The sequence below is a fragment of the Babylonia areolata genome, chromosome 1, assembly GCF_041734735.1.
Source record: "Babylonia areolata isolate BAREFJ2019XMU chromosome 1, ASM4173473v1, whole genome shotgun sequence".
NCBI classification, from domain to species: domain Eukaryota; kingdom Metazoa; phylum Mollusca; class Gastropoda; order Neogastropoda; family Buccinidae; genus Babylonia; species Babylonia areolata.
In genome coordinates, this window is record NC_134876.1 from 37,290,322 (window position 1) to 37,306,763 (window position 16,442).

The 16,442-nt window shown below is 42.9% G+C and overlaps 1 protein-coding gene across 20 annotated transcripts in view; it reads right to left on the reverse strand.

The window, feature by feature from the left end:
• LOC143282461 (tyrosine-protein phosphatase non-receptor type 13-like) overlaps positions 1 to 16,442 on the reverse strand; it is a 590,260-nt gene that overhangs the window by 492,923 nt on the left and 80,895 nt on the right. For all 20 annotated transcript variants that reach the window (XM_076588135.1, XM_076588121.1, XM_076588127.1 and 17 more), the window contains exon 5: positions 10,309 to 10,401. In XM_076588135.1, the coding sequence (XP_076444250.1) occupies positions 10,309 to 10,401 (93 nt within the window). The remainder of the gene's footprint in view (positions 1 to 10,308; positions 10,402 to 16,442) is intronic.

Here is a 16,442-nt window from a genome sequence, read left to right on the forward strand (position 1 = left end):
GATGGGAGGACAACATCCCAGAATGGACGGGCTTGAGGTTGAGCGATACAGTCAGGAGGTCAGAAAACCGAGAGGATTGGAGGATGCTGGTTGCCAGATCATCTGTGGTGCCCGAACGGTCCACAAGACTACGGGATAGGTGAAGGTGAATAGTTGACTGTCCTTTTTTTTTTCTTTTTTTTTTTGGTGCCTTATACATATTATTATTAGTAGTAGTAGTTCTTTTTTTATGTATTTATCTTTTTTTCTTCTTTTTTTTTCTCAAGGCCTGACTAAGCGCGTTGGGTTATGCTGCTGGTCAGGCATCTGCTTGGCAGATGTGGTGTAGCGTATATGGATTTGTCTGAACGCAGTTACGCCTCCTTGAGCTACTGAAACTGAAACTAATCAGGCTTTCTTGAGGGACCAGTCTAGGAAAAATTGAGTTATTTCCCGTTGACTGTTAACTGCATGAAAGGCCTTTTTTCTTGAATTTTCTTGACCCAGTCAGAGGTCAAGATGCTTATGCAACAAACATGGCAGACTAGTGGACATACTCCTTGCGTGAGGCTGTCGAAATTGTGACAGAAGAAGGATTAGACATTGAACGTGACCTCCTAGACACTGGTGACAAATTCTCCGATGATTTTTCTGATGATGATGACATTCAGTTAGTACCAGATGATGATTTTGAAAGTGACGATGAAACTTTGCTGACTGACCCCTACGACACTGAGACAGAAATCGACAGTGACACTAGTGATGGCCATACTGCAAGACAAGATGACTTGATGACTGTAGATACTGACGATGAGGAATAAGAGTACTTGTATGAGTAGATAAAAGACCTGACAAACTTCACACTGGCTGCACCTTTCACTGGGACCCCAGGATTCTCACTGACTTTCCAGACACACCCACTCCTGTTGAGGTGAGTGTGTTTACAATTTGATATTGTTGCTAATTTATTTCTTGTGTAAATAAAGTTGATTTCTACAATTTTTGTTGAATAATTTGTATAGACTAATGTAAAATTATCATTTTCTGTGTGTGCACTTACTAAATTGTGTGTGTGTGTGTGGGGGGGGGGTGTATCTGTGCAATGGGTGTGTCAGTGTATTATGCGTGAGCGTGTCTGTGCATGTGTGTTATTTATACTGTCACTCCTGAATTATTATCCACGTGTATATGCTGTGTAATATTACTGATGTTTATTTTGCATTTGTTTTTTTGCCCATTTTTTGCAATACATGCAAAAGCTTTTCTTCTTTTTTTCTTCTTTTTTTCTTCATGCAAAAGCTTTTCTTCTTTTTTTCTTGACAGCATTGTCTGTTACAGAAATTCAAAGCACTTTACATGCATGAGGAGGAGATCTGCCAGACACAGGAGCAGACATGGGGAGACTATGGCCAGGCAGTCACTGGCCTGCTAACATTCCACCCACCAAGGAGCAGTAGACCAGGAAAACACAGAGAGAGTGCAAGGTGTGTTACGCCAAACACAAAACACAAGGAGCAGAGGTGAAAAACGCAAAACAAAAAAAAAGCCACCACAATCATGTGCAAACAGTGTAAAGTGCCCCTCTGCGCTGTTCCATGCTTTGAGGCGATCCACACAGTCAAGGACTACAGCAAATAATAATCTAGCTGCAGCAGAAATGTGTAAATAGGTTTTTTCCTTCTTTTTTTCAAGTGATGGATTCGCATGGTTTTGCATTTTCTGTTTTTCCAGTGTTTTGATCTTTTTTTCTTTTCTTTTTTTTAACAGTTTGTTGTGCAACATTTGACTTCAAACTGATTCATGAGAATCAGGGAACCTTACTGTGTGAAAAAATCATCACATGCTGCTTTGTGGATTAGCTGATGGATATAACATGCCTGGTGAGTACAGTTTACCTATTTTTCAATTTATTTTTGTTTTTTTAGTATTTAGTGACATAATTTTAAAAAAATGTTAAACAAATATTTTGCAGCATTTAATGAGAAAACTGTTTTAAAATGTTAAAAGAAGAAATAATAAACTTTCTGTTGATATATAATGTGTATGTCTTTGTCTTTGTGTGAAAGTGTGTTGAGTTTTTTAAATATACCAATATTTGCCCGTCACAGTAAAACTACATGAACTATTTAACTACGTCTTCATAGAGTTAATACAAGAGTGAAAAAGAGAGTTGTCATGTAACTCTAAACTGAAAAGCTAATGGAATTTTTGTCCCAAATGTAGCCAAGCAGTTGGCTACAATAACCATAGTTCAACTCACAGCACATGCCATGAAGTGAATGACAGTTTTACTACAGTGACAGTGACCAACCATTCACCTGTTGAGGTAACTTGGGTGGCATAACACTATTTAAATTCAAATTTGAAAAGAAACATGTTATGCGTTCAGCGTCCGGCTGGTCAGTCTTCACATAGTGTTGCTTTCGAATACATGCTCAACGTCACACAATCAGATGCCTCACATTCCACTGCACTGTCTTCTCATCTTCTTATCATTTGTTCTTCTTTATTTCTCATAATATTGTAATAAAACCATAGAAAACCCTTTTTGTGACTGGCCTCTATATCCCTGGTCTGTGCGTGGATCTTTTCTATCCTTTCACCTTCATATTCTTTGATTCAGTAAAGCAGTAATTCTTTTGAAACCCCCTTTTTTTTTATACCACTTGGTACACAGTTACACAAAAAACCAGGTTCATGTTCTGCTGGTCACACAATTCCAAATCATGGCACAAAGAGACCAGGCCCACAACAGACACCAGACACAATTTTATTAGCCTGTTCAAAACAAAACATCACAAAGTGATGCAGATTTGAGCCAATGAATCACAATGACACACACACACACACACACACACACACACTTTGAACAAGAGAGGTTAAGCCTTCATGGCTCACATAACATTAAAAATTTGTTTTTTCTTTTAAAGGACCCCCCTCCCACTCCCACTACCCACCCATATACACACTTTTCCCCCCCTTTAATTCTGTATATTTTTTTTGTTTGCTGTTGTGATAAGAAACTCTAGGGAGGGCAGGACAGTACAAGGTCTTCAGAGAAGAAGCCATACAGTTCAAGTTGATTAATCATAGGGATCTTTTTTCTATTTATGACTGGTTTTTCCAAGCTTTCGAATCCAACTAAGTTTTAATCCATTTATAAATGTTTTTAAGTCAAACATACCGAGATCTCCTTTCTCAATACTTTTTTTTATAATAGTTTTTCTACTTATACAATCTTGTTTTTTATTCGAAATAAATCTGTAACACAGTTTCTGCAAGTTACAAATTAAAGTATCAGATGGATTTGGCAAAAAGAACCATAGCTGGATAATTTTAGACAGGATCAAAGATTTCAGTATAGCTATTCTTCCAATCGGTGTAATCAGTCTCTTAATCCAAACTCTATATAACATTACAATTTCAGAAAATTTATCATTATAGTTATGATCTTCAAGATTATCAACCAGATTCCAAGAATTTTAAATTTCTGTGGATTCCATTCCATTTTTAAGTGAGGTAAGTATTCAACTGCTGATGATCTTTTACTTCCTAGCCATACAGCTTTCTGTGTTCATACATAATCCGGATTTGTTCCCAAAAGAGCTTATCATTTCTATTGTTTCCTGAAAAGATACTGCATCACCTTCTGATGTCATCTGTGTGTAATCAGCAAATTGTGAAATCTTATGAACATCATTATCAGTAATATATTAATCATTAATCCAAGAATTTCTACACAAAGCAAAAACAAATAAGGTGATATTGGATCACCTTGACGGCATCCTCTTTCTACTGAAAACCATGAGAAGTCTGTCCATTTGTAACCACAGTAGATTTTATGTTATTATAAAAAGTTTAAACCCAATGACAAAAAGATTGACCAAATCTGAATGCTTTCAAAACTTTCAACATAAAATTCCAATTTACAGAGTCGAAAGCCTTCTCAAAGTCAATACAAAGTAACAGACTAGGTAACTTATAATTTAGATAATGAATAATAATATATATCAGCCAAATATTATCTCCCATCTATCTATTTGACATTAAGCCAGTTTGATCTGTGTTAATGAGGGAAGGAAGTACAGATTTAAGATGATTCGCTATACATGCAGAACCAATCTTATAAACAACATTTAAAAGTGTAATAGGCTTCCAATTTTTAATGTACTCCTTGGGTTTATCTCCTATGGGAATGCAAATGATTACACCTTTTTGTGTTGAAGATAACTCTCCTTTTTCATAACCACTATTTATAGACCTAATGACTAAAGAACCTAACTGCTTCCAAAAAATCTTTACAAATTCAGCTGAAAAACCATCAGTGCCCGGACTTTTGCTGTTGCTCATGTTCTTTAGAGCATAGCTTGCTTCTTCTAAAGTAATGCTACCTTCCAATTTAATTATTTCTTTGGGTAATATTTTGGGACATCAAGTACAATACCTTCAATTTCATAATTTTCTACTTCTCTTTTCTATATAGATTTTCATTAAAAGTTTTAACTTCATTAACAATGTCACTTTGATCAAATAATTCCATTCCTTCATCTGAAATAAGTTTTCTCATAACTTTACTGACATAATGTCATTTTTCTAAGTTGCAAAAATATTTAGTTATTTTTTCTCCTTGTGATACCCATCTAGCTCGTGAGCGTAGAAGTATACCTTTCATCTTTTTATTCTGAATTTCCATTAGTGTTTCTATGCATTCTTCTAATTGTTTAACTTCTGTGTTTGTTTCATTGGGTTTTCTTTCTAACTTATGAATTTCTGATTCTGTTGTAGTATGTTTTTCATTCATTTTTCTTTTCTTCATAGTTGCATATGCTATAGTGTTAGACCTGATTTTCATTAAAGAATATCTAAAAGGAGCTGATCAGAAACTGTGAATTGAATTTCAGACAAAGGCATGTTATGAATCTCTTCTGGATCATAACTAATACAGCATATTCTTCTATTACATTCTTAATTTCAGTATTTATTTCCCGTAGATAATCAAGATCCTTTAAAAGAGAGCTATTGAATTTCCAAAAGGCGTTTCTTTTCTTTCTTCTTCTTTTTTTTTTTTTCTTTTTTTTTTTCCAAATGACAATTTCAATGCAATCATGGAATGATCTGATCTGTAACCATATTTTAATTTAATATATGCATCTTCTACATACTGGACTAATGATTCTGATAAATGAAAAAGTTGAGACGACTTTGTTGAAATGGGGTAGCTCGTCTCCATGTGTATCTTCTACAGTCAGTGTGGAGCTCCCTCCATATGTCAGTTAAATCTAAATTTATCATTATGTCCTCTGATCTCTCTTTAGCATTTGGACTGTTCACATGTTTATAATTATAATAATCCATATTTGGATCTAACACCAGATTCCGATCACCTGCCATTACTATATTAGAAAGGAATTTTTTTCCTAAAATTACGTTAATCTAACATACATACTGTGACCCACTAGGGCAGACTCCGGCAGGGAGTCCGATTCCTGTCCTGTGCAAACTACTATCCGCCTATGCAGAGAAAATGAAAAGTAGCTACGGCTGATAACCTCCTGGAAGTAGGTTACCTCCCCTCTGTATCCCTGACTAGCTTCCTCTTTTGACAGCAATTAACCAGTGCAGTGTGCAGAGAGAACAGGAAGTGGGGAGGATGGGAGGATCTTAAATGTGGGTCATGGTAAGTATGTTAGATAAATGTAATTTTAGAAAAAAATTTCCTTTTAACTACACATACTTCACCATGACCCACCAGTGCAGAATGACACAAGGTGGAGGGCTCACCTGTTCTACTGTCTGTGCACGGTGATGGCTTGATGTGCGACCGCTGCGGAGGCGATGCCTCTTGAGCCATCCTTGCTGAAGTGTGAGATGTCTCTCAGGTAGAAATCAATAAGGTAGCAGGGTTTTTCCTGAGTGGGCAAGGCGAGATGAGGACCATGCCCTGACTTTGTGAACTCTGGCTGAGGAGGCATTAAGTCCCAACCCTACGCCTGCATACATGCCTTCAATCACATTGATTGTCCTTCGAGACAGAGATGTCTTGCTAATCTCGCGAGAGTGGTCAAGGAGTCAACTGATGAACTCGTGTCAAACCTTTCCAATCAAAGTGAGAGGTGGAAATGTGTACCCTGTGGGGCTTTCTAAATTGAGCTAGAGGGTGGACAGTTTATCATGAAGGCCTTGAGAAATGTATGAGAGCAGGCGGAGGCTGAACCTCAAAGCAAGGTGCACGTGGCCTGATCCAACGAGTCAACATCGGTTGTGGGCCAATTGGGAAAGAAATAATTGTATTTGGAGGGATCTGTGGCCCCAGACAGAGGTAGCCCACCAGGATATTGGGCTTGCCTTCGGCGTGACCATCCTATCTGTAGAGCTCCTCATGTGAGCTGACAGGTGATGGGTGCACACCCCTGCCCCCTTTTTGTAGCTACAAAAAGCGACACTGGCCTGTTGCTGGAGCATAGAATGGCAGGCATTAGGCTACAAGAGACATGATACTTGGTGGCTTCTCTGCGCGGGTGTGGCATGCTGGATCAGCATACGGTATGTTGTAGGCAGTTAACAGGTGGGTTGGATCAGGCTGTGGGAGTGTGCTTCAGGTGCCTCTAGGCCATGGAGTCTCTTTCTGTGGTGGGGTTCCTAATGGAAGAGGTGGTCTCCATGAGGAAAGTTTGTACTGAAGGCACTAACTGAGAAATGGGACTAGATCCATGACTGGCATCTGGCCCTGTGTGGTACGCCTGAAGTATGGGATGGAACCATGAGGGGCAGTTGGGACAGAATGGCTGTTTGATCTGCTGTACTAGCCATTGGGGGGCATGAGTCAGCATGAGTAAAACAGGAAACGGTTGTTGTGTGCTTGAGGTATGAAGGTGGCCACCAAGGAGGTTCTGCTGAAATGTAAGGAAGACAGACAGATGTGACGTGGTCTTGTGGGGCAACCGTGTGCCTGAAAGACATGGTGCTTGCTGCCACAGTGACAACAAAGTCATCCTCAGACAGGCCCTTGGCTGAAGAATGAGGCTCCATAAACACCTCAGGGGGGGTCCCACTGGCAAGACAGTGCTTGTAGGCAGGGGACCTGCCAGAGTATCAACCATTCTGTGAGAAGCCCCTGTGGGGGGTGGTCACTGTGTTGGGCGATAGGGGAAACAGAAGATGACTCTGTGAATGAGGGGCCTGCATGAGGAGTTAATGAGGAGCCACCCGTAGTGCGGAGAGTGAAAACTCTGGAGAGAGTGGGAACCAGCATAGCAATAGGGATGATGCCGGCGTAAACTTATAAAGAACAGAGCAGGCCGGTATTGTGTGCTGCCACCTGGCTAATGGCCTTCGTTGCTGCAGGATCCGTGGAGATGTGCATGCGGAGATTGCCCCTCTGTAACTACAGCAGTGGTTGTGTCAAAACTGAAAAGGGTCAGGCAAGGAAGACCTGGTGGGGAAATAATTGTCCAACGCCTATGGTTTGAGGAGTTGATGCGGCATTCATGTTCAAGCAGGATGGCGGGCCGAACTAACTGACCAAAAAGCGGTGGTTACTGTGCTGGTATAAGAGGGCATAAAGGTGTGCCTCTGTGGCCAGCAAACGATTCGTTGTGCTGTGGGATTATCATTACCCTTGATCAACATGCCTTTTCTCTTAAGCATAGGGGAACGCAATTTTTTACTCAGGCTTTCTGCTACCAGTGAGAAACAGCAAGAAACGCGCATGTGCTGTGCAAGGTTGTATAAAGCCCCACGAATGGGCAGAAGTAATTTTCTTAATTTCATTCTTTAAATTTTCAGAAAAGACAGGGTCGTCTCTATTAGGGCCATATACATTTATTAATAATAATTCTGTATTTACTGTCACAAGTGGTATAAATATATAATTCCCTCCAATGTCCTTATCTACACTTTTCACTTTAAGCTCAAAATTGTTAAATAAAATAGCTACACCCCAAGATTGTCAGTTGTTCCATGAAAAGAAACAAGTGTATCCCCATTCAGTTCAAATAGAGTTTTCTAAACTGGGCTCAAAATGAGTATCTTGCAAAAAATAGACAGAATGATTCTTTTGTTTTAAATATTGAAAGACATCCCTTCTTTTTTCTGGTTTCCAAGGCCTTGGCAATGTAAATGCTTATGGATTCCATTTAAGAAAACAGTTACACGCAAAGACTTAAACTTTTTTTTAAAGTAGTATAGGCAACACATGTCAATTACATAAAACCAGAAGTCCTGGGCAAGTAAATCTGACAAGAATACATTTCCACAAAAAACAACAACAGGGACTGAAGAATGGACATACAAAAGCGTGAGATGCCATTGACAAACAAACAACAAAAAAAGAAACCACACAAAAAACCCCAAGCTTTTGTATATATAATTTCCATTTGTCATACCTGTTGTGTACCCAAACCGCCCAGAGACTACAAAGACACTGATGTAGTCTGAACATTAGATCACCCAATACAATTTGTTTATATCTTCGAAAACAATTGACATCCACACAAAACATACAAAAATTTGTACATACAAAAAGAAAAAAAGAGAAGTAAAAAATTACAATCTTCACTTGCACACTGTTCATGGCAATGAACATTACCCAACCACTGACATGTGCTCCTATGTTTAGTTCAATCAACTGCATGACTGCACAAAAGGGAAGAGGGTCTCTATTAATCAGAAACAATGAGACATAAAGCAAGGCTGAAGACAAGGGGGAGTGGGTGGTGGGAGTGCCTTGCAATATTAAAAAGCATAAAGCAGAAGAATCGGAACACGTGACAGTACAATGTCCCCCTAATGGGCAGGTATATATGAAAACACCAGAAAAAATGAGTGAAAGCGTTACACTTTTTTGGCGCAATTATCTAATCACCAATGTTTTACAACAACAACAACCAACAAAAAAAAAAGAAAAAAAAAAAAGAGAAAGTATTGATGGATCCAACACAGAGAGAGCAGGGGGAGGGGGGGGGGGGGAAGAAGAAAAATATAAATAAATAAATAAAAGCACTGATTTTACTACCTGCCCCAACCATCCTTTTCTCATCCCTCAGACATGTTTGGCAGGCAAAAGTTCCATTAAAATTTACAAGTGTAACAATGACTTCTGATACTATTCTTAATCTTAAAAAAAAGAAGAAGAAAAAAATGTGGTACTGCTTCGTCATTTGTCGAAAGCAATATCCATGTTCCTAGATATATTTAACAAAGACTGATCAAAAATTAAAATAAATAAATAAATATATGAATAAAAGTAATAAAAAGGAGGTGAAGGGGGGTTGGACGGGAGAGGGCAAAGCTGAGACAAAGTACAATATTTCTTTCCCTGCACTCATATTTTCTTCATGCTCAGTTTCTTGTTGTTTTTACTTGTCAAAGTCGAGAAATTCAGGCAACCAGTTTTTCACGCATGTTCTTAGCCTTTTTTCTTTTTCTTCCTTCTGTTTTTTTTTGTTTTGTTTTTGTTGTTGTTTTTTTTCTCACCCCCCCCTTTTTTTTTTCTCCCTTCCTTCCCTTTTCTTTTTTTCTTTTCCCCTCTTTTTCTTGCATGTGTGTGTATACTGTATGGGCGAGTGCATGTGTGTGTGCATGCGTGCGTGTGTGTGTGTGTGTGTGTGCGTGTGCAAGTGCTTGCGTTACGTGTGCGCACAATGCTTACGCCAAATTTGGTATTGGCAGACAATTTCCAGAGAAAATGGTAATGTTAAACTGTATCACAGACACACAGACATGCATACATATACACACACACACACACATACATACATACAACCGAACATCAGGTTATAACACAGACTCACTTTGTTTATACAAGTGAGTCAAAAAGTACTGGCCCCAACACTGAACCCTGAGGTACTGCATGATCAAGTGGGCGGGGAGAAGACAAAACACCACTGACAGACTGTCCACAGCCAGTCAGATACAACTTGAACCTGTCAAGGGCAATACCATCAACTTCAAAGGACACTCAGAGTCTCTCTAACAGGATGGCATGATCAGCACACCAAGTACTGTAACAGATCTCTCATTAGCCCTGGCAAGCAGACCACTGAGAACACAGAGGACAACAGTCTCTTTACTGTGGAATTTTCTGTAAGGGGACAGAATGTTTCCAGAAGATCGTTATGAGAGAAATAGTACAGCTGAGTCAGAACAACTGTCTTGATAATTCTAGATATGAAAGAAAGGTTTGAAACAGAACAGAAATTCTTCAACTCATTGGGGAGGAGGCCAGTTTTCTTTCCTATCCAAAATGATATATAAATATGAGGCCTGATTTTTTTTCTCTGCTGTCTGACCTCCCACAAAACCAAGAGGATCTGTTTACAAATGACTTACCTCTAGAACAGACCTGAGACCAATCCGCACAGCAGGATTCTCTTCACACATAGCCTCCAATAATGAATCCAGGTGGTGACCGATGCTAACATACTGGAATGAAACAAAGAAGATACAAAATAAATAAGAGGTCTTTACAAAATAAGAAGTCAAAACGCTGAGGTCTGTAAACAATTGATCTTTTTTCTTTTTTTGTCTTAAGTACTCACATCAAACACATGTACAGGGCAATCACTCGAAAGCACTTAGATAATAAACAAAATGAAATGAAATTATGGTGCTTAGAGCCTCGCCGACCACTAAGGCCATCTCAAGGCTATCGCCGCGTCAATAACTACTACAAGGATAAAAAAACAACCAATTAAAACGAGTCACCACTTCAAACTTTCCACTCCAAAGTTAAAAAAAAAACTTCCATAGTTTAAAACCTTCAAATCTGGTTAAAAAGGTTCACTTCTTTTAAGAAGTCCATCAGCACCCACGGAGGGACATCACGAAACAAAGTCTTCAAAGAAACCGCTGTGTAATGTCTGCGTCTAACGTCATGCAGATCCCAACAATCAAGGAGCACGTGTTTCACGGTGAGAGGCTCGTCACAGGGAATGCATCGAGGGGCCTCCTCCCCCTTCAACAAGTAAGAATGAGTAAAAAAAAGTGTGCCCCGCACGCAGTCTGCACAGCACAGACTCCTCCTTTCTGTTCTTCACCCCCGAAGGGAGGGTCTCTTTTAGGTCCGGACGGATCTGGAAGAGCTTGTCCGTCTGGGTGTTCCACTCCTCTTGCCATAGATCCTTAACGTAGGTGTTCACCTTCCACTTCATGTCTGTATATGGCACAAAGGATCTGGACAATTCTTTCTTTACAGCGTTCCTGGCCAGCAGGTCCACCCTTTCGTTACCACAAATGCCAACATGTCCAGGAACCCAGGCCAACACAACCTCGTATCCTTTCTTCGTTGCAAGAGTAAAAGTTTCATAAAATTCCAGCAGTTTGGGATGAGTGATATTCCTGCAGGCTATCGCCTCCAGGGCTGACAAGGAGTCGGAAAAGATCATGAATCTCTTTTGTTTTGAAGACAGAACCATTTTTACCGCCAGAACCAGTGCGGTCAGTTCCGCGGTGTACACTCCGTCCTCTGACTTGGAACCGTCAGTGAAGATGCTTTGAAAAGTGGGGAATTTGTGGCACAGTTCCGAAAAGTAGGTTCTGTAGGCCAGAGAACTGGTGGTGTCCTTACGGTACGAGGCCAGATCGAATCGGACCTCAGGTGTTGTAAAGGTCCACGGAGGGCTGTCAGGGAACTTAGAGAAATCCGAGATGCCACCGACATCCAGATCGGCCTTTTCTAAGTGCGGCTGAATGCGGGGTCCGAGAGGAGGTATGCAGTTTGGGTTGTCTGTATATTTCTTATCGAAAGGGTTGTTGAATACAGCCTCATAAGCAGGGTTTGTAGGTTCAGAGAACAATTTCAAATAATAGTTCAGGGTCAGCTTCAGTCTGCGGTTGGAAAGAGGCGGTTCCCCCGCCTCTGCGTACAGGCTGTGCACAGGGGTGGTGCGGAAAGCACCTAAGCTGAGACGGAGCCCTTGATGGTGTACAGGGTCCAACAGTTTCAGGTAGGACGGTCTGGCCGAGCCGTATACAACACTTCCATAATCCAGTTTGGACCGGACCAGGGCTCTGTAGAGGTGCAAGAGAGTTCTCTTATCAGCACCCCAGTTCGTGTGTGCCACAACTCGGATGATGTTCAGGGCTTTTAGGCAAGATATTTTCAGCTGTTTAATATGGCTGAGGAAGTTCAGCTTCTGATCAAAGACGACCCCTAAAAATCTGGCTTCCTTGACCGCCGGGATGGTGGATGTTCCCAGACGGATTTCAGGGTCCGGATAGAACTGGCGAAAATTATGAAAATGGATGCATTCAGTTTTGGAGGATGAAAATGTGAAGCCATTCTCCTCTGCCCAACACTGGATTTTGTTGACGCAGAGCTGAAGCCGTCGCTGGATGCTGGAGTACGTGCTGCCGGTTACATATAAGGCAAAATCATCCACGAACAGCGAGCTGTCCGATCCTTTCTGAACGGATTGAACGATGTCATTAATTTTGATGCTGAAAAGAGCCGGCGACAGGATGCTCCCTTGCGGGACACCCAGCTCCTGCTCGTGAATGTCGGACAGGGTGGTGCCGACTCTCACCTGGAATTGTCTGTCTTGTAAAAAATTGTGGATGAACTGAGGCAGGTGTCCTCGGAAGCCGAGCTTGTGCAAGTCCGAGAGAATACCAAACTTCCACGTGGTATCGAAAGCTTTCTCCAAGTAAAAAAAATATGGCCACCACATGTTGTTTGTTTACGAAGGCATTTCTTACAGTGGTTTCCAGACGAACCAGATGGTCAACGGTAGAGCGATGCTTGCGGAAACCGCACTGTTCTTTCACCAGAAGGCCGTCGGTCTCTAGTTTCCACATCAGTCTACCGTTCACCATCTTCTCCATCAGTTTGCAGATGCAGCTGGTCAGTGCAATTGGGCGGTAGTTGGAGGGGTTCGAGGGGTCTTTTCCCGGTTTCGGCAGCGGGATTATGAGGGCTTTCCGCCAGGAGGGTGGAAAGAAGCCTGTGACCCAGATGTGGTTATAAACTTTAAGCAGGGTGTCCAGACCAGTTTGGGGAAGGTGCTTTAGGAGCTTATAATGGACCTCGTCCATTCCTGGACAGGAATCCGTACAGGTCTGAAGGGCAGATTTAAGTTCATTCATTGAGAAAGGAAGGTTGTAATTCTCTGTGTTGTCGGAAAAGAAGTTACATGGTGTTTTTTCTGACAGGTTTTTGGTTTTAAGAAACCGAGCAGATTTGTTAGCAGATCTCGAGTTCTGTTCTATTGTGGAGGCAAGCAAATTGGCAACTGCTTTCTTCTCTGTGACCAGAGCGTCTGAAAGTTTAAGATGGTGAAAGGTCGGGCATACGTTTTTGCCCTTAATTCTTTTTAAAACCCTCCACACTTTCTTCTTGGGTGTGTTGGAGGTTAAGGAAGAGCAAAAATCTCTCCATGACTTCCTCTGGCTCTTTTTAAAAACATACCTGGCTTTCGCCCTCAGCTGTTGATGGGTTCGAACGCTATCGGTCTCCGGTCTCTGAAAGACGCGCCGCTGCGCTCTCTTTCGAGACTTGCGGGCCTCCCGACATTCCACGTTGAACCAGGGCGTTCTAGGGACCTGAGGCTTGGAGGTAGACGATGGGACTGCTGCTTTGGCGCAATCTAAAACGATCCGAGTCAGAGCGTCAGCAGGGTCCTTGCTTTTCAATACTGTTTCTTCCTGCAGCTCCGCTCTTATCTTGGTGGTAAAAAAACTCCAGTCTGCTTTGTCGTAATACAGGCGGTCAGGCAGAGAGTCACCTTCTCCATCTGTGGGGCGGAGGACGACAGGAAAGTGGTCACTCCCGTGCAGATCGTCGTGCACTTTCCACTCGTAGTCCAGGACCAACGATGGATAGCAGACCGACAGATCTAAACACGAGAGCTTTCCAGAGGACAGATGCAGGTAAGTGGGAGACTTGTCGTTAAGACAGCACAAGTCCATGTCAGAAAGAAGGTTTTCTAAGAGAAGACCTCGGGCTGATGTCATCTCACTTCCCCAGAGCGGGGAGTGTCCATTGAAGTCGCCCAACAGTAAAAACGGACGTGGGAGCTGGTCGACCAGGTTCATGAGGTCCTGCCTCAGAACACGGACGGAAGGAGGAAGGTTCAGAGAGCAGACAGTGATGGTTTTCTCAAGCGTGACTCTGACTGCCACCGCCTGTAAAGGGGTGCTTAAAAGAACTGTACTGTATAAAAGGGACTTGCGAATAAAAAGAGCGACACCTCCCGTCAATCCCTCTTGCTTCGGTTGAGCGGGTTTAAAAACGGAGTTAAAACCAGAGAGAGATAAAACCTTGCCATCTCTTTGCAGAGTCTCCTGCAGCGCCAGCACTGAAGGTTTCAAAGCACGACAAAGCAGCTGGAGTTCCTGAAAATTGGCGTGGAACCCCCGGATGTTCCAGTGGATCACTGCCATTAAAAAAGGTTAAAAAAATAAAGCAGCAGCCTATTCCATCGCTACCCCCTGCTCCTCTGCTTGCGGTGGCTCAAGGTCCGCCAGGATAGAGTATTTATTTTTCGAAATAAATTTTTCGGATTCCAACCGAGTCGGAATATCCACCACCTCGGCCCCTCCCGATCCCGCCGAGGCCGCAACCCTCCCCTCCTTGAGTTTTGGAGGTACGGGGGGTTTCTGGCCACTTCCGCCAGCCCGAGGGCCAGGCAGATGAGAGGCGGGGCGAGGGGTGCCGGGGGGTGGGGTGGGGCGGGAGGAGGACAACGTGCCTCCGCCCGAGGTTTTCCGCTCCCGCCCAGCAGCCCGTGAGGACTGCCGCACAGGATGGGAAGGGGTGGACACGGCGCCTCCACCCAAGGCCAACGGTTCCGACGAGGCGGTTAAGTCGTCCGTCTGCGTTCCTGTGGACGTCGTCTGGACCGCGACGTCCACCATCCTGGGTCTGACGACAGAGGCATACGACGCCTTAGGCGACGCGGCCTCCACCTGTTTCCTTGCCTCAAAGAAGGAAATTTTCTTTTCTGTCTTGACTTTCTGGATTTGTTTTTCTTTTTTCCAGGCGGGGCAGTCTTTCGATGAGGACGGGTGGCCACCTCCGCAGTTCGCACACGGGGCTGCACTGACGCAATCGCCCTTGTGCGCCGCCTTCGAACAGGTGCCACACGCCTCTTCCTCCTTACATCGGTCCCTGACGTGTCCAAATTTCTGGCATTTAAAACATCTCAGAGGGGACGGCACATACAAGCTTACACTGACCATCAGGTATCCGACCCGAATGTCCTTGGGGACATCCGGGCAGCAGAAGGTGAGGAAGAAAGTGTTGGTCGGGACTCTGTCCGACCCCTTCCTCACCGTCACCCTGTACACGTCGGTCACTCCCTGAGAGGACAGCTCGCTCTTGATTTCAGCCTCAGACACACCTTTCAACTCCGGGCATCTGATGACCCCCTTTGAGCAGTTGAGACCTTTGTGAGGGGAAACCTTCACCGCCCTATCCACGAAAGTGGTCGCCTTGAGAAGGAGCTGTGTCTGCCTTTTGGACTCCGTCTGAACTAAAAATGCTCCGCTCCTCAGCCAAAGGGATGTGTTGAGAGCAGCGTGCTCTCTCAATCCCCAGGATCTCATTCCCCTCCATCACAGGTCGCGCCGCACGGCAAACACGGCGGGCCTAAAGAAGGCCGCAGAGAAAAAAAGAATGTGGAAAAGAAGGCTTGATGGGGAGCTGAGGACAGAAAAGAGGCAGTAAAAAGAAGAATAGAGAACAGCGAAAGGGACAGTGGGTCACGTTTAGTTTGGGCCTCACTCACGACCTGTTCGGCATGGGAAGCCCTATCAGGGGCATCAGTACAAAACCACCACTTATTCAGCCCTAACAGCTACGATGGCTATGTAGGCTGTCAATTAAGACCTGGGACCAGAGCACCAAACCCCAAGAAGCACTGATGCCCCCGCCGACATAGCTCGCTTGATCACTGGCCACTAAGCCTCCCGACCACCACAAGGTAGTGACCCTCCCGGGAGTGGGTCAAGAGAACACCAGCCTGACCCCCTCCAGGTTTCGGGAGGAGATAATAAACAAATAAATAACTCACCTACTCACATACACACCCAGTCAACAAACCTACCCCCAAACACTCCCTCCACACACACACACACACACACATATGGACACCCTGGTAACAACAACACACCAGCCACCATCACATATTATGAAGGTGTGAGTACAAAACAATAAATGTGATGCAGCATGCGAAAACCCAGCTTAAGTCGCTATTTATCATTTTTTACTTTTGTATACCTTCTAAAAGTATAAAAATCAAAGATCAAGATAGAATAAACAGAACTGATCTATCTGTCATAGTTTTTTTTTTTCTATGATTTTTTCTAAGTTTGTGTGCCCCAGGAGTAGAAATGAAGAAATCGGTTCTTGAAAAAAAAACATATTTGTGTGCCTGTGACTTAAAAATACAAGAATTCTCCTGAATGTTTATGTGGTGTCAGAAGATTCAGAACTGAATAAACGTTTCATTTCCATTTGAAAAAGG